At 36.9% G+C, this 18,157-nt stretch overlaps 2 protein-coding genes across 6 annotated transcripts; one reads left to right on the forward strand and one right to left on the reverse strand.

Annotated features, from left to right (window-relative positions):
• The first annotated feature begins 105 nt into the window (after positions 1-105).
• LOC133740794 (pentatricopeptide repeat-containing protein At3g09040, mitochondrial-like) lies at positions 106-8,062 on the forward strand. Of its 5 annotated transcripts, none has more exons than XM_062168732.1 (4): positions 106-2,757; positions 4,930-5,330; positions 5,434-5,577; positions 7,509-8,062. In XM_062168732.1, the coding sequence occupies exon 1, from the start codon at positions 218-220 to the stop codon at positions 2,684-2,686; it is 2,469 nt and encodes an 822-aa protein (XP_062024716.1). In that variant the 5' UTR covers positions 106-217; the 3' UTR covers positions 2,687-2,757; positions 4,930-5,330; positions 5,434-5,577; positions 7,509-8,062. The 5 variants fall into 5 exon arrangements, with proteins under 5 accessions (XP_062024716.1, XP_062024719.1, XP_062024717.1 ...); XM_062168735.1 differs by having other exon boundaries at positions 4,930-5,154; positions 5,472-5,577; XM_062168733.1 differs by lacking the exon at positions 4,930-5,330.
• Positions 8,063-9,146: 1,084 nt separating this feature from the next.
• On the reverse strand, positions 9,147-16,734 carry LOC133741045 (GATA transcription factor 19-like). The gene is made up of 10 exons (XM_062168980.1): positions 16,403-16,734; positions 15,629-15,730; positions 15,404-15,537; positions 14,146-14,247; positions 13,853-13,967; positions 13,027-13,086; positions 12,223-12,291; positions 11,845-11,925; positions 9,661-9,729; positions 9,147-9,551 (listed from the first exon to the last, which is right to left on the reverse strand). The coding sequence occupies exons 1-10, from the start codon at positions 16,622-16,624 to the stop codon at positions 9,501-9,503; spliced, it is 1,005 nt and encodes a 334-aa protein (XP_062024964.1). The 5' UTR covers positions 16,625-16,734; the 3' UTR covers positions 9,147-9,500.
• Between the last annotated feature and the right edge of the window lie 1,423 nt (positions 16,735-18,157).

Below are 18,157 nucleotides of genomic sequence, written 5' to 3' on the forward strand. Positions count from 1 at the left end.
ATAACTACCGTTATTTAACCGTTCATCCTTATTAGTGCAAGTGCACGTCGATGCCCTGAACATTCTCTATGTTCCATCTCCCTTCAACGATCGGGTGTAACTCTCCCATTCATGTTCCATCTCCCTTCAACGATCGGGTGTAACTCTCCCATTCATGCTGGGTTTAAGCATTGACGAGGGTATTTTGGGAATTCAGTGAATTAAATGGCAAATATAAATGGTATTGGCGCGCACAAGAGGGCGTGTGGAATTGGAATGGAAGAGAAAGGGCGAGAGGGTAATGAGGAGCTTACGCTTATTGGGGCTTCCTCTTGCTTCAACGATTAAAACTATTATTCCTTGTAAAGTTAAACCCAGGCAATTCCACCTGTATCACAGTTCGAAACCCTGTTCTTCATGCTCTTATCTCTCCCTGGGTAAAGACTCAACTGCCATTGCCGGCGCTCTTTCCCTCGCCGAGACTTCAAACTCATGTTTTCTTGGTCTCCAAATCCATGCCCGCATCATCAAGCTGGGACTCACTAGCGACATTTTTTCATTGAATAACTTGATCAAAACGTACTCGAAATGTGGGCAACTGGGTCATGCGCTCAAGGTGTTTGATGAAATGCCTGAGAGGAACCTCGTCTCTTGGACTCTGCTCGTCACGGCTGCTGTCCAGGATGGTGAGTTTGAATTGGGATTGGAGGTTTATTCGGAATTGGTAACAACGGGCTTGAGGCCGAATGAGTTCTCTGTTGCTAGTGTTCTCAAGGCATGTGCAAGTACGGAAGCGTATAAGTTTGGCATCAGTGTTCATTCTTGTGCTCTGAAACTTGGGATTGAGCAGAACCGTTTTGTCGCTAGCTCTCTTTTGAACATGTATGCTGAGTTGGAGGATGTTGAATCCGCCGAGGGGGTGTTTGAGTCTACGACCGATCTTGATACTGCTTGTTGGAATACTATGATTGGAGGGTATACGAAGTGTGGCTATGGCTTTGAATCCTGGAAGCTTGTGTCTTTAATGGTGTGCAAAGGGTTATGCATGGACCACTTCACCTTTGTTAATGCTCTTAAGGGGTGCTCCTCTATGGGGAATTTAGATTTTGGGAAGCAACTACATGGATTGCTCATCCGTAGTGACATGGAATTTAGTACCTCAGTAATGAACGCTCTTACGGATATGTACTCTACACACGGGAAGAAGGATTTGGCTTTCAAAGTTTTCAATAGGATAAAAACCAAAGACATAATATCCTGGAACACTGCATTTGGGGTCTTTTCTGACGACATAAATGCAAAAGAGCTTTTAAACTTAGTCCATGAGTTCATGCTAGCAAACATGAAGCCAAACCATGTCACTTTCTCAGTCCTGTTTAGACAATGTGGTCAGCTACTTGATCTTAACCTTGGGCATCAGTTTTTCTGCCTTGCATTGCAATTTGGAGTCTGTAATGAAGCTATTGTCAGAAGCTCATTAATGAACATGTTTTCTAGATGTGGGGCTGTGGAGATGGCATTCTTGTTTTTTGACAGCTTACTGTACAAAAGCATAACTTCTTGGAACGAGTTGATTTCTGGATGCAATTCAAACTATTACTACGTGGAAGCCATGAAGAGTTTTTACAATCTATGGCACTTGGGAGTTGGAGTCAATGAATTTACCTTGTCCATTATATTGGAAACTTGTTTTAGAGATGAACACCAACAAATGGTTAGACAAATTCATGGTGCTATTGTCAAGTCTGGCTATTCATTGCATGGATATGTTTGTAGCTCATTAATTAAATGCTATGTTAAACTTGGACAACTTGATGAGTCCTTCGAGTTTTTTAATGGGTTTGAGAGCTTGGATGTGGAAATTTGGGGGACCATGATATCTGCGCTGGTGCATCAGGGATATCATTTTCAAGCTATCAAATTTCTCAACTCTCTGATGGAAGCTGGCAGGAAGCCTGATGAATTTATCTTGGGTAGTATTCTAAGTAGTTGTGCTCATATTGCAGGCTATCATTTAACTCATTCTGTTCATTCCATTGTCATCAAAATGGGATTTCAAAAACAAGTATTTGTGGTTAGTGCAGTTATAGATGCTTACGCAAAATGCGGGGATATTGAAAATGCAAGGATGATATTTAGCCAGTCATCTAAATCTGGTGATGTAGTTATATGTAACGCTATGATCATAGCTTGTGCTCATCACGGTCTGGTCGAGGAAGCTATGGCGATCTTTGAGAAAATGAAGTTGGCTAATCTAAAGCCCAGCCAAGCCACATTTGTGTCAGTGTTAGCAGCTTGTAGCCACATGGGACGGGTTGATCAAGGTCGTTTGTTGTTTGAATCAATAGCCTCTGATCATAAGTTGGAACAAATTTCTCAGGATATTTATGGTTGCATGGTTGATTTGCTTTCACGAAATGGATTCCTTGAAGAAGCTAGACAAATAATTGAAGTAATGCCTTATACTCCTTGGCCTGCCATATTAAGATCCTTGCTTAGCGGTTGTCGGACACATGGGAACTTACAGTTGGGAGAATGGGCTGTTAAGGAGTTAGTCCAGTTGGTTCCAGAAAATGATGCACCTTATGTATTATTGTCAAAGGCTCATTCTGAAGCAGGTAGTTGGGAGGATGCTACAAAGATAAGGAGGGAAATGATAGAAAGGGGTGTACAAAAAAATACAGGATATAGTTGGATTGAGCTATAGAAAAAAGCACTCTCAGGATTATCTTCAGCATCATCAGGGCCTATAATCATGTTGGTTGTGACAAGCTCATGGTACCCCAACTCCCTACCCTACCCTTCCACAAAATTTTTTCTACAATTTTTTATTTAACAAATTACATTTAAGTTATTGACAAAAGATGACTTTACAAATAAATCATCTAAAGATTGAATTAAACATATAAGGACTAAATCTTACAAATAAGGACAATGTGCTCTCCACTTGCCACATGTCATGAGTTAATTTACTTTTTTATCCTTAACTACTTCTTTTAACTTCTAATCATTTTATAAAGATCAAATCTTACAAGTAAGGACAATCTGCTCTCCACTTGCCTCATGCCATGAGTTAATTTACTTTTTTACCCTTAACTACTTCTTTTGACTTCTAATTCCCTTATATTACTTTTTTTTTTTCTGAGAATAATTCTTTATGTTACTTTTATTTCCTTGATAATAATCCATTTATGTTACTTCACAAAATCTCACTCTCTTACTACTCTCATCTCATCATCTAATCCTGCTACTGCACTCATACTCGTCCAGTTCTGCTACTTGTTTTCTGCTACTGCACTCGTCATCGCCCAATCCTGCTACTGTATTCGTCCAATCCTGCTACTGCACTCATACTCGTCCAGTTCTGCTACTGCACTCGTCATCGCCCAATCTTGCTACTGTACTCGTCCAGTTCTGCTACTTGTTTTCTGCTACTGCACTCGTCATCGCCCAATCCTGCTACTGTACTCGTCCAATCCTGCTACTGCACTCATACTCGTCCAGTTCTGCTACTTGTTTTCTGCTACTGCACTCATACTCGTCCAGTTCTGCTACTGCACTTGTCCAATCCTGCTACTGCCCTCGCTGCACTCATACTCGTTCAGTTCTACTACTACACAGTAGCACATAATAACAATAAACTGCAGAAAGAAACTTCAATTAAACACAGTAGCAGGTACATAACAATAATAAACTACACAAATAAACTTCAAATAAAATGCACACAAATAAACATCAAATAAACTGCACACAGTAGCACATAACAAAAATAAACTGCAGAAAGAAACTTCAAATAAACTGCACACAGTAGCACATAACAATAATAAACTGCACAAATAAACATCAAATAAACTGCACACAGAAGCACATAACAATAATAAACTGCAGAAAGAAACTTCAAATAAACTGCACACAGTAGCACATAACAATAATAAACTGCACACAGTAGCACATAACAACAATAAACTGAACACAGTAGCACATAACAACAATAAACTGCAGAAAGAAATTTCAATTGAACACAGTAGCACATAACAACAATAACACAGTAGCACAGTAGCACAAATGCAAGAATAACACAGTAGCACATAACAACAATAAACTGAACACAGTAGCACAACTACTGCACTACTTTTGTCTGAGAACAACAAGTCTTTCAAAAAAAATCTGAAATGCAACTATAATACCACCATCACAAGCAAAAGCACAACTACTCCAAACCAACAGCTATTATCTGAAGTCCCAACAAGTGACACCACATTTTAAGTATAACCCCACCACAAGCAAAAGCAAACTCAAGTAAGCATCAGAAAAAAACCGACTTATCTACAAACCAAACAAACCCAAATATCATTTCCAGCTTCTCTGCACAAACGAGATGCTGAAGACTATAATTTATGCTGCTACTGTATGTGCCAAAGTTAGTGTGTCAAAGTCTCAAATTACAAGACTCAGTAAACATATAACAAGACCTTTGATCAACCACAGCTGACTCCAATAATTACTCCTAAAACTTGAACATGAGATCACACCACAGACTCGAGTTCAACCCATATTTAGCAGATTACGTGCTTAACCGAAATTAAAAAAAAAAAAAAAACACAAGCAGCTAAACTATTTAGGACAAACTATCATCCAAAACTAAATTGATGCAGCAAACTAAACTGCTTTCAGAAATCATATTCCTTCATCTACAAATCTAAACTACAGTTCGTTTTGTAACAAAAAAAAACTACAGTTCATTCAACTTTTCTTTTTCTTATTAAAAACAGAACTCTTTGAATCCCAGAAAATAGCCAAACTAACAATTAAACTCTCATTCTCATAAATCCCATATCCCATCTCATAAAACCTCTCAATTCATCCTTAACAACAAGTTGCAACCACAAACTAAACATTAGTGATAGCCCAAAATCAACAGCAACTGACCAATTCCTCATCGGATTTCAGAAATTTGATGTTCCTGGCCGTCGATTCAGTTGATCTTCACTGATCGAAACCAATCAGAGCTTCTCGCAGATCACAACCAAGTCGGAATCATCCGAAACAAGGCGATCATCATCAGCAGCGACGCCGCCATCCCTCTGTTCCTGTCGCCGGCGTAAGAGCGCTTGGACGAGGCGGACTTCTTTGATGCCTTGAGGAGACGATGCGGGAGCTCATCGCCAGCTTACGGTACTTTGCACATCAGACCTCTGTTTTGGGGTTATTCTATCCTACAGTGGCGTCATTGTAATATTAACAAAAAATTGTTCAAATTTGTAATTGCGGATGAAACACCAGGAATTAAGCCTGCTTTATTTTCTTTGGGCCCGGGCTCCTTGTCCTTATTTGTATAAAACTTACAAAATGTGGGTTTTCTGTTTTTCAATCTTTGGTCTGTTACTTATATGTAATTTTCTATTTTTTATTTTCTGGTGTTTTAGTTTTCTTTTTGGGGGTTTTAAATTTCAGGCTTATTCTTTGCCACGGGGCAACCTTGTTAATTTCAGGCTTCTATTACGCGTGGATTGCTGACTATGCTTATAAAGGAGACAAGGGCTTCTCTTTCTCCGACCTATCACCTGAATGGGTCTTTACTCTTCTTTGACTTCACACGTACAGATCTCTCCTCCCTCATATCTTTTTCTTTTATACCCCATAATTTGAGTATTTTCTTGTAATTGGTTTTTACATTGGTTGTTCTTGATGGAGGGAGAACGGTTGAGTTTTTTCTTAGTATACTCATTACCTGGACCAAATAGTGAACTTCTACAAATCTTATTACATGATATATGCAGGCAGAATACTTAGCATATATTATGAATAAATAGAAAGAGCTGTGTTTTGTTTCCTCTGATTTTTACTTGGGCCATATTCTTTTCCTTTTGACAAAAGGTGTGCAATTTGTTTGCATAAATTATACAAATACAGGATACAGCCAAAATACATATGATCTTCAGGGGTATTGTCCTTATTTTTGTTTAGGTTTAGGTTTGGTTTTTTCTGACATCGAATTATTTAGCATTATGAACCACTTGAGATTCTTATTCTTAATAACTGATTTCTGAACATGGGGAGTGGTGAACCAGTGTGCTGCTCTATAACCTTTGCCAACAATAACTTTCTTAGGACACCGTTTCTTTTTGCAAGCTCATGGGACTATGACGATGTTAAGCTTTGGATTGTGTAATGATACTAGTTTTGATTGGAGTTCTGACATGTTATTCACCGGAGAAATATAGTTTGCAACTTTTTGTAGTATTTATTATGAGCAAGAAAACTTGAATTTCAAAATAGAGAAAAAATAAATTTTGGGTACATCATCATAAGTTCTCTGTATGGTTGAAGGTTTCTGTGTACTTAGATATTAGTATTAAGAGAGAAACTCAATTATCAAAGTAAAGATGATACACAAATCAAGATTATTATGGCTGAACAGCCCCAGAGGGAATGTATCTATCTGTGTGCATGTGTATGCAGTGTGATAAAGTATGAACCTCATCAGTCTCTTTTCAATTACATGGTTGCATTGGAAAGCTGCAGTTAGGTTTCTTGGAGGGTTTCTGTGTTGTTTTGCATTATTGTGCTGATGTGATTTGTTCCACCTTGTGCGTATCATGTTGGTGCTTTCATAAAACTGTGTTTCTAATAAGTGAAATATACTTTGTATTGATCATTTTTCCTGGTTTATGTGATTTAGTTATGTGGTTGCTTCAGAGAAAAACATATTGAAGAAGTGTAAGTTCTGAGCAGAATGAAAATTTGTTCTGTTAATTTTGTGGGTTTATATTAATTTTTTATTCTAGTATAGGGGATTAATGAGAATTATAGAAGTATTGTCTAGCAAACAGAGGGCAAACAGAAAAGAAACAGTCAAGAGGGGATTTTTTTTTTCAGTAATTCAATTAGTGTCTCTACATACATAACATTTCAAACTTCAAAGTTTATCACATCAATGTTCCAGTTATCTTCTCTCTCTGTTTTTTATTTTTATTATTATTTTTTTTTTCTGTTCTCTGGATGTACGGATTTCCTGTGTGAATGATGCAAAGTAGTTCTAGGCTTCTACCAGATTTTTCTCCAATGGTTAGAATGATGGATAAGAAATAAGAAAAGCAGCTAATGATGGTGGAACTAGAAACACAGTTATGAAGATAACTTAGATAGTTCATTAAGATTAAAAAGCCCTGTTTTGCAGGCATTGAACTCATGATTTAAGCTTGCTTTATCAAGAGGGATATAAATTGGAGGTGGTGCCTATTGCCTTAGAGTAGAGGGTTGGTTTAAATAAAATTATGAAAAGGAAAATTATGAAAGAAAAGATACAGGTCACATCCTTTTTACACTAATCCTTTTGTTGTGACAGGCCTCAATCTCTTACATTTTATTTTAATGAATATTTCTTTTGTTACGGCACTATGTTCATATGGAGGAGGTTGAGATTACTTATTTACAATTTGCTGACAACACTACATTCTTCTTTAGGGATAGTGAGCAGAAATGGACCAATATGAATTTGATGCTAGAATGTTTTTGTTTGTTACCAGGGCTGGAATTCACCAACGCTAAATGTTCTTGGAGAGATTCTACGGATTGCAAATTGGAGAGATTGGCTCATGAAGTGGGATGTGAGATAGGATTTGGCCCCTAAAATATTTGGGTCTGCCCATGGGTGCCAATCCTTTTGGCACCCTGTGATCGAGAAAGTAGAGAAGAGACTTGAGGTTGGAAGTTGGCTTTTTTATCAAGAGGTGGCAGGTTGACCTTGGTCCAAGCAGTTCTGGGCTGTTTACCTTATATCTCTGTTTTCCAAGATATCAAAACACTTGAATCATATGGCAAGAGCCTTCTGGAGATTTTCCCCGAGTTATATCAGTCTATGTTATCTTTGCTGCCGTGAAAAGGCTTTTTAGTTTTCAAGATCGACTACTTATATCTAAGCTTTGTACTACGAACATGCCCTGGTGTTCCCCAGGTTTTGTAACATTACTAGCATTTCCTACAGATGGCTTGTTTGAGCGGTTCCTTCACTTTTCAAACAATTCCTTCTAGTTGAAGAGTGCAATTCAAATTTATTGGTAACATGGCATTGAAATTACTTTGATAGCGCACACTTGATTCCACTGTTATGTTTGGATAGAGATATCTCTGCAAGCAATTGATAACAGTTACTTGCTGCTGTTAATTGGCACTATGCTATTATTACCAGGCACACTTTCTAGGAGAAAACATGATAATACTTTTTCCCGTAACACATGAACCAAGCATCAAGTTTTTGCCATCACAAAGCACCAAGGTTTAGCTGTGTATGCTCCCACCCACTTGTTACTCAAACAGTTTATGTACAATTCTTTTTTCAACAACCACTTAAGCACATGGAACTCTTGTTAGACAAAAAGTCCAGTTAATTTTTTCACACACATACATCGCGTGTTCATTGCTGTCACAAGGTGTTGGATTTTCCCATCATTAAGAGTTTCAATTTGAGATTTTTGGAAAAGTACAAAATGGTTGATAAAAATTAGACTGAAATTCACACTCCATGTTTTTTATTTTAGTATATTAATTTTTTTTTCTTCTTTTTGTAGTGTAAATTATAAAATATGTGATGTTAAGATACTAAAAAAAAAAAAACATGGAATGTGGATTGTATAATTGAGAGTGTAAATTTCAATCCCCAAAAATTATTTGAGTGTCATTACGTCCGGTGATGGAGGCATATGGTAACAGGCAATTTACATCCTGTTGCTGGTAGCCATAAGCTTGCATTTTAACGGGTATTTAGCCGACTTCTGTGTACAAAGATAATGCTCGAGGATCCAAACTTATGGTCTTGCAACTTTTAACTGGTATTCTCACAAAACTAAAGTCCAAGTACTGCTACCGGTGCTTATGCAGACTTGGGTTAATCTCATTAGTTATGAACAATTATGTAAAGAATTAAGTATGGACACCACAAACTCGCTATCTGTATACATTCTATGTTGTAGTATCGTGATCGGAAACATTCATTTCCTAAATCATTCATAAATCATCTCTACTTAAAATCAACCAAATCGAAGATCATCTATTCAACTAACTATTGGACAAATACAGTGTTTGGATAACAGTCAGCATTTTACTGTTCATTTGTCTGATAGAGTTTATCGACTAAACAACCTCCAATTTGATTGATATTTCGTAGATAATTGAATCGATGATTTAGAAAATGGATAGTCCCAACCATAATATTACACTGATATACCTTGACAATCACATTTTCCCTCATAATTTATGTAGAAAGAGGAGAACATAGACCTAAAACTTTATCAGAAACTTATTCACACTATATAACTGACCTCCAAAATATAACTGACCTCCAAAATATTCTAGCTACTAACAGTAATATGAGATTTCTGTAAAGATTTGTCTATAAACATAAACAAAGGCATGAACATCAAATGTTAGTAGGGGGGCCGCCAGCACAGCACCTTCATTCTAGCCAACAAGAAAAGCATGAGCACTTCAAAGGTTTGTAGCAAGAGACACCCAACATCTTCTCAAGTTCCTCCCCAGTGAGTCTCCATGTTGCAATCGTAAAAATCAACCACCTGTAGGTTTGTATTTATAAAACTTGCAGCTGTAGTATTTAAGATTTAAACCATCTGAAGGATATGGTTAGTCTCCTATATGTGATGCCAAGCTGCTAAAGACCAATACCTGCTCTTCGAAGTTTGCAGGAATCTCAAATTCTGTCCCTGAAGCATTGGCTAATTCTTCCAGATTCTCCTGCAAGTTGCAATATGTGAGTTGAGTGAAAAAAAGAAAAAACTAAACAGGGCAATTGCAACAAATCTACATTATTCGATTTACAGTAGCCAAGATTTAGGAAAGCTCCTGATATTTTCTATAGGAATATATAAATACTAACTACATCTAAGTTTTTCACACTATCATTACCGTAACCTTCAATTGCCACGGACACTGCTTATGTTAATTGCAGTGTAAAAGTGACTGACAACTTACTCTATTTACTAAGTATAAAAATAACATGGCCACTACGTATAACAAAACAAAACAATACACAACAATATGATGGATTCTGACAACCTTAATTCACTAGTCCATGTCAATACACATACTTAAGTTAAGCTTCCCCTATTTTTGTGATCTAACATTTGGAGGTGGAGCCGATGTAGATGTAGATGAAAAGGCCTTTTTTTTTTTTTTTTTGAATACCTTCCATTGATAGTGAAAGTATTAAGAGCTGTGGAAGAGAGGGTGTAGTTTTTAATTCAGTAGAAATGGAATACCATAATGATGATAATAACCTCACTCACTCCCAAAGCTCCTCGACCCCATTCCTTTGTAGTCTTTGAAGATCCTTTTATTCCTTTCCATCCAGATTACCGAGAACACAGCAAACCAAAGAACTTTTGGCCTTCTTTCCTTTATCGAAAGCAGAACAGTGACCTCTTAAGAGAGACCAGCTCACGACAGCTTCCATAAACAGTGGTTAACATAACTAGAGAACGGTGCACAAAAACATGACACGCACTCTCTCCCTGACTTTTACACAGAACACACCAATGGGGGTAGAAACAGCTCCTCCGCCGCCTACGTGAAGTAAATCACAGGTATCGAGTTTGGGAGTTTGGGGGGGGGGGGGGGCTTAGCTTTTCATAATGAACTTGCAGGAGACCAAAAGAGGATCAGAACTCAGAAGAGCTATCAATTAGAAAATTGTGAAATAATTTACAAGAAAATCCTCCAAAAGACTCCAGAATCCATTTCCTGACATCCAGTTCGATCTCCATTAATGTGAGTCCGATCATTGGAGATACTTCTTGAATCTCCTCATCTTTTAGTTTCTTCTAAAGCCAAAATCCCAGTACACTGGATAGCTTAATTTAGCAGAATACTTGTTAATCAGAGAATTATGAACACTTGAAAGTCATGGAAAATAGCACCTTAGATGTTGATCTCCCACCCATATGTCCTCCAAAGCCCTCAATCTTTCCCATTACCAACTGCAAACTGAAAAGCATAAAAAGAAATGGTTCGACCTACTTGACAGGCCTGATTGGTTTTAACAAGTCTAGGCTTAATTTCACTTTTATATTTAGTTTTGAGAGATACAGGTCTTCTACATATGCTCCAGCAATTTCTAATTTCACAGATAACAACTACATAATCATATACGTTCGGAATTATTTTTGGTCTAGAGTTTGTATGATCTTCTTAACTATCATAGAAAAGAAAGCTTTTCCCATATTTCTTTGCAGCCCATTCCACCCCTTTCTTCCCCATCAGAATCCTTAAACCTACTTTTATGCCCTTAATCCCTTCGATTATTCACTTCCAGTATGCGCAAGTATCAATCTTTCTCAACTTCCATCCAACAAGTTCAATCTCTGCATCTCATTGAAACTTAAAAATCGAATATTGTTATTCTACAACCTGAAGACCCTTTAAATCACAGGTCCTCCATACCTAAACTCCACCACGTAAACATACTTGGCAGCCTCACTAACCTATTGTAATTTTTCTAACAATGGTTCAGCCAAAGGTTCACACTGTTTCTCCACTTAATAGCCAGATCACTAAAGCCCCATTTAATATGGACAATCAAAACATCATTAAGGTTTACTGACAGTTCTTCTGGAGTTACATCTGGATTGAATATACATCGTTGGAAGGGCTCTCTGTATAGAGGGCAATGATCTAAACTGAACCTCCCCCGTAGCGCACTTCCTCCACTTATATATTCATGTAAATGAAATCAATATTCATGTAAATGAAATCAGTACAAGGGAATTTAAGTTACTGAAAACTAACAAATGGAATCTGAGCTCAATAGTACTGGCCAAACCATCTAGTCAATGTTGAGCCTAGAAAGAGTACCTGCTCATCAAGGTTGACTGATGAATTCTCCATTTGGATGGATACGTGATTAGTAGCAGCTTCAGCAGTTTCAAGCATGTCCTGCACATCAGTCAGCTAAATGTGATTGAAATATAATTTTCTTTAAATTGAATTAACAACACACGAACTATTATTTAAAATATCTCTCTGATATTGCATAATGACCCTAACTAGCCAACCTAAGCAATAAAACTCCATTTAATCTACACAGATATTACAAGATTGTAGTTATCAATCTTCAAGAACTCCTTCTCATTTCTCCATAGGAGGACAGATGGCTGGAATCCAAATAGATTGGAATATGAAAGTTTACATATTCATGTACTATTCTTTTAGCTATTTGGGAAGACATGCTACCTGGTCGCCCAGTCTCAGAGGAGGGACTTCAGCATCCAATGCAATAGGCTTATTCTCCTCTGGGCTTTCCTGATGATCAAAATATTAACCAGCACCCAGTTATGCAAGAGAAAGCATTTTGTTTCAGCATCTTAGAATAGGCAGCTATTATGTTCTGAGAGGAAAGAATCAGATAAATTTCCACAAGGTACACAAAATCAAAAGTAGACTCAAACGAGCATTAAAAACCAAACAAGCGATGCACATAGAGAACACATACACCAAACTATATAGCCATAAAGCTATTACTAGTGGAGCAACAGTTTACACAAGATTTCTCAATTATAATGCCTGTGACTTCAAGCACAACAATAGGTAACCATGGAAATTAATAAATCAACTCATTTACTTGTCAAGTGTCAGAAAACTCATCACTTGCACTAATTGACATTCATAGCAACCATTCTTACAAATCATGCCTGTTTGGCGAATTTGCTCATTCCAAGATTGAAGGTTCAATGTCAGATGGAGTTTATTTAACACCTCAGAATTGATAGTGCAAATTAAATTTTTATTGACATAAGAAAGCATCAAATGTGAAAAAACAGATGGCAAAGTGAGTAAGAAACTTGTATGCTCAAGGGTAAAGCCAAAATGGTCAATGGTTTATCAGATTCATGAGTATTAATTGAGAACATTCTAGCATAATACTTTACTTTAACTAGTATTCCTAAATTAAAGAAACAGATCATTTCAATATTAAATAGTTTCAACATAATATTCTGATGCCACCTCCGGAGGCAACATAGCTTATAGAATACATACCAGCTCATTTTGGTCGAAAGAAACATCCCTCCCTGATTTTGTAAGATCTCTCAAAGTTCCCTTCAAGTTCAACAAAATCATGAGAAGCAGGTTAAGAAAAACCAAATAATAAAGGAGTCAAAATATTCGCGACAGACAAGAATCTAGGGAGCAAATATTAAAAATGGTCATGACAATTGACTGCCGGTGCATTATATTGTGTCTTTTTTTTCTCTCTCTTTTTTTTTTTAACAAGATATATGTATGTTAAGGGAATATATATATATATTCACACACATTATTGCCAGTGCATAGAAATCAGATGACTTCCAAACGAACATGAATGAAGCTTTGTGAGATGTTAATATTGTGAAGTTCGCCATACACACAGATTTGTACTCCACTACCCTTTTTCTTTTTTTCTTCTTTTTCTTTTTTGTGCTTTCCAAGTCAGTGGAATCAAAAATATGGTATAGAATATAAATCATAATTACATCAACCCTTCAGCTTACACATATTCACTAACAAGAGAACACTGAGAGCTTGCAAATGAAGCACTAGGATAACATAAAAAGCAGAAAATTATTAAAAAATCTATCATGCCCGATCTTGCATTCAACAGCATAAATCTTTCCTCCAGAGTTTGGAAATTGAAAACAAAACGATACTTTCTATTGAATACGCAAAACCATAATGATTCCATGAAAACATTTGTACGTCAACCATATTCACATTCATCATGAGAAAATGATTCCAAGAAAAAATACAGCACAGATCAGGTGCATAGATACATGCATGTAATCAAACATAATCCCTACTCAGACGAACCATAATAGACAGCACCTACCTTATTTGCCCACCTAAGACCACAAGCATTACAGAGAGATCTTGGGCCATTTGGTCCCCGCCGCATTGCTGGGGTAGACTTTTCACTAATCCCACAGTGCTGACATCTACGTAAGCTTAAAAATTGCAGAAAACCAGAAATGAAGCAATGAACATGTCAGCAATCAACAGACAGATTAGATAAATTAATCATACAGCACATCATCCTTGCAACAAGGACGGAAAGTGATGAAGAATTCATGAATGATTTACACCAAAAGTGTTATGTTAGCTGAAAGTAAGGATTTAACTCACACAGATTCTGGACAAGAAGTGCTATCACTTGAATCACAATTCCCCGCAACCAATTTGGAAGGATCCTTCAAAGATGCAAACTGTCCATTCTTCCGATGCATTCTATATAGAAAGGTATTAAAAGTTAGTAGATAGTACCATCTCATCCTCTGCTTTTTCATATTATTATCTATTGCATAAAGCAATGCTTTCTTTCAAGTGTTGAAAGTTTTCAGTTGTGGAACACCCAACAAACACATTCATACTAATTACTACACAAATGTGAGTATATTATCCTTAAAAGTAGCAGTAACTAAGCCCATAATGCAGACCAGTAGAGCTATCGATTGCAAAGCTCATCCACTCCCACCCCCTCATAAGAATAAAAAAGTTCTTCTGTATGAAGCGAAAAACACATAAAAGGGAACAAGATCACAAGTATTCACCCTACCAATTGCCACCAACCAGGCAAAAAATCTTACTTTGGGAGAAACTGAATATTATGTCCCTATAATATTTTTAAAAAAAAAAACTAAAGGTTGTTATTAACATTGCCTCACCTGCATGTCTATATCTTCCCGTTAAACATGCATAGCATGTGTATATGCTTCTAGTGTCTATTAATAAAAAGAACAAGGAGAACCTTAGTATAATTATAAATTTAGCACTGTACTAGAAAATCTCATTTACATCATTGCTATACATAATTAAATAGTACAGTAGTCTGTGTTATGAAAGATAAACTTTCCTATGACCTCCGGTCAGATATGTTATGTCTGAAGGATAAAGCAATATGACGTGTACTAGGGCACACTCTCTTTGAAGAAAAAAAGAAAACAAGAAAGAAAAAAGAATAAGATTTAAACTGCCAGAAGAAAGCTTGGGAACCAAGACAGCGAAGCCCTCATACTACCAATAAAAGATCACCATTCAAATATTCACTTGGATTTCCAGTGAATTTTTAAAAACAGAAAGAATAACTAAATTAGAATCAAAGGCATGAGGCGATGAATTGAAGAAGAAAAAGAAAAGGCTGATTCCCGAGTAATGCAGGAGATCAAGTAAAACCACTTCTTCAAAACCCATTGTTCTTCATAATATATTATAAATTGGGTCCAGAGACTACAGCTGTATTGCACCAATCTTAGTTTTAAGAACATTTTACAGAACATTTATAAGAGAAGAATCACAATATTTTCAACAAGAGCTATAGCATCAGCCAGAAAAAATAATTTATTCCATGCCTTATGATCAAAGTCATCAAGATAGGATGCACTACCTCTCCGCAATGTCTTTACGACAACTGTACCGAATTTTCTTGTCAAAGCACCTCTCTTTCCGTTTTTCACGGAACCTAACAAGAGATGCAAATCTTCGTGAAAGTTTTGAATTTCGTGAGATGTCCCCTATACCCTACAGAATGATTTTGAAAAAACAACAATTAGGGACGTATTAACTCCACAAAATGGAAAAAGAAGAACCGAAGTGATTTTTATAGGATTACCCTGCTATTCTGTTGAAGCGAAAACCCAGAGCTAGGAACGCTGCTTGGTATATCACTGCCTGGCATATCACGTCCTCCCAGTAGCAACAGCACTGCTTGAACCTGTTATTGATATTCCAGAAGTCAGGCATTATTTACGCAAAGGAACTCCAAACAGCAGATTTTAAAGCGTAATGGAACATTGCACAAGTATATGCACTAAAGATTGCACTGATTAAACCATTTTTAATTCAAGCCACATATGAATAGACAAAGAGCAAAGAGAAGCAGACCTAAAAATTAGTTAAGTCTAACTTCATATTTTGATCAGATAGAAAACAAAAACATAAACTCTACATATGTTTGTTTGGTCAGAATCAACCGTATCCTTTGCAGCTCTGATTAAAATGTCTGTTTGCACTGCTTCAAGAGGAACAGATTTATCTAATCTGCCGACTGTTGGAACAATTTCAAAAACGTATTTTCAAGTGACTAAAAGAAAGAAATGCTTTCCAAGAAAGAAATAACTAGCAAGTCTGCCATTTTCCTTCAGCCGACAAGCAGCAGTTCATCATCCAGGTAATAATAATCAGCTGCAATTGGGCTTTTATTATTAAATTAACATAGACGTGATAAACCAGATGAGCCAACCTCAGAATTCATAAACAAACTATGAACCAGTACCTATCATCCAAATTATCACATGACTCTACCAGTTAACATGCACTTAGGTGAATCTAAATTCGCAAATGAACACAGAAAGTAAAAAAGAGCCAAAGGAAGGAAGGAAGGAACCTTATCAGGAGTAACGGCGGGAAAAACGTAGACCTCGCCCTCGAAGGCGATGGTGAGCTCACTGGTGCGAGTGGAATTGCTGCAGCGACTCATTGTGACTTGAGAAGGATTCGCTCCGGCTCCGGCTCCGGCTCCATTATTCATGGCGACATAGTCCCCTTCCGACTCTTCTCCCTCGTAAGGCCTCCTCGCTTGTATTGGTTGAACATTCACCGCCTCCATTTTTGAAGCATCACTCTCTCTGCAAATTCTCAACTCTGAAAACACTAGTCTACTGTGTGTCTCTGACCAAAATTTGACTTCAAAGTTATAACGTCTCAGCCCTAATAAACGACTCTGGATGGTGTGTTCCAAACTTTCATTTTATCATTCGGGTTGGGTATGGTCCGATTTTGGTTCTGTCTACCCTACTCAAAAGTCAAAACTAACACGCTTGGGCCAGACTTTTTCTATGAATTTCAAGTCTAAGCTAGGCCCATACACCAGGCAAAATGGGGCATGTTCAGGCTGAGCCGAATCGGGCCTTTTTGGTTTTTCATTCCTCATCCCACCCATCCGATGAGATTGAGACGTAAAACCTCTACAGTAGGAGTGAACTTTTAGCCACCGAAAAATCAGAAACCGGCCAAAAAAGCACCTGACCGACGCGGAGAAATTGAAATTGGACTGAACCGACAAATCGGTGCCAAAAACCACATTGAACCGACCTCTTCCGTCCTAGTTTTCGGTTCAACTAAGAACAAAACCGAAAATAAACCGAACCACACCAATCCCTGCTAACGGCACCAAAAATTGACATGCTCAAAATGAGTGCTCAAAATATAAGCCTACATCGAATTATAGTAAGAATCATTCTAACCGGAAATTGAGGGTACTCCTATCAAAAACATCACAAGTATTAGTGAAAATTATGAAATCTATTTATAAACAAAGTATTATCTACGAAAATAAAATAAAAAGGGGGTTTTAAAGAGTTGTAATCTAATCTAACTAAGTATTGATCAATCAAATCTGAATCAAAGTAGAAGTAGGTGAATGGAGAGAGTAGAGATGTAATTAACTACCATTAACAGGTAAAGAAGGTTTCAAAATACAAATTACGAATCAAACATGTCATAGAAAGAAATCAATCAAGAACAGAGATGAACGCATACAATGTAGCATTTTTAAAAATTGAATCATTTCTGCCTTTCCAAATTTGCCAGCATAACATGAGAATTTTTGGCAAATAAATCTTGATCATAGGGCTTATTGGTAAACAAATCCCTGAGATTTGTGATAATACTAACATTCCAATCGGTAGCGTCAATTAGTCCTGCAAATCTCCAAATAGCCATAGTAACAACACAAGAGCCAATAATATGATCAGTAGATTCATTGTCATTTTTGCATAAGGGGCAAGTATTATCATTTAGCAAACTAAATCTAGATAATCTATCCATACTTTAAGTCTTCCTCTTATGAGTAACCAGCTAAACATTTTGACTTTAGGAGGTATATGTTAGAATTAACATGGACTTGTCACACATTAACATATAGTAAATTGATAATTAGCTTGATGTCAAAACTAGTTCAACATGGACACAAACTGTAAATCAATATTGTAACTTAATGAAAGAGTGTATCTATTCATTAAGGTAAGTAATCCTATTCTTAGTCTGCAAGAAAGACTACAATGATGTGATGCATTAAGAATCTAACTAGGAGACCTAAACCGATATGAATTGCTTTAATGGGAAGCTTCTTGAGGTTTAA

This window comes from Rosa rugosa, chromosome 3 (genome assembly GCF_958449725.1).
Source record: "Rosa rugosa chromosome 3, drRosRugo1.1, whole genome shotgun sequence".
NCBI classification, from domain to species: Eukaryota; Viridiplantae; Streptophyta; class Magnoliopsida; order Rosales; family Rosaceae; genus Rosa; species Rosa rugosa.

What these genes read in the sequence shown, in the direction of transcription:
- LOC133740794 (XM_062168732.1), top strand. Translation starts at nt 218, where the DNA reads ATGGTATTGGCGCGCACAAGAGGGCGTGTGGAATTGGAATGGAAGAGA.
- LOC133741045 (XM_062168980.1), bottom strand. Translation starts at nt 16,624, where the DNA reads ATGGAGGCGGTGAATGTTCAACCAATACAAGCGAGGAGGCCTTACGAG. An exon ending in CCGCCGTTACTCCTGATAAG is followed by an intron (nt 15,731 to 16,402) that starts GTTCCTTCCTTC and finishes TATCAATAACAG; the next exon opens with GTTCAAGCAGTGCTGTTGCT. An exon ending in CGTAAAGACATTGCGGAGAG is followed by an intron (nt 14,248 to 15,403) that starts GTAGTGCATCCT and finishes CTTTCTATATAG; the next exon opens with AATGCATCGGAAGAATGGAC.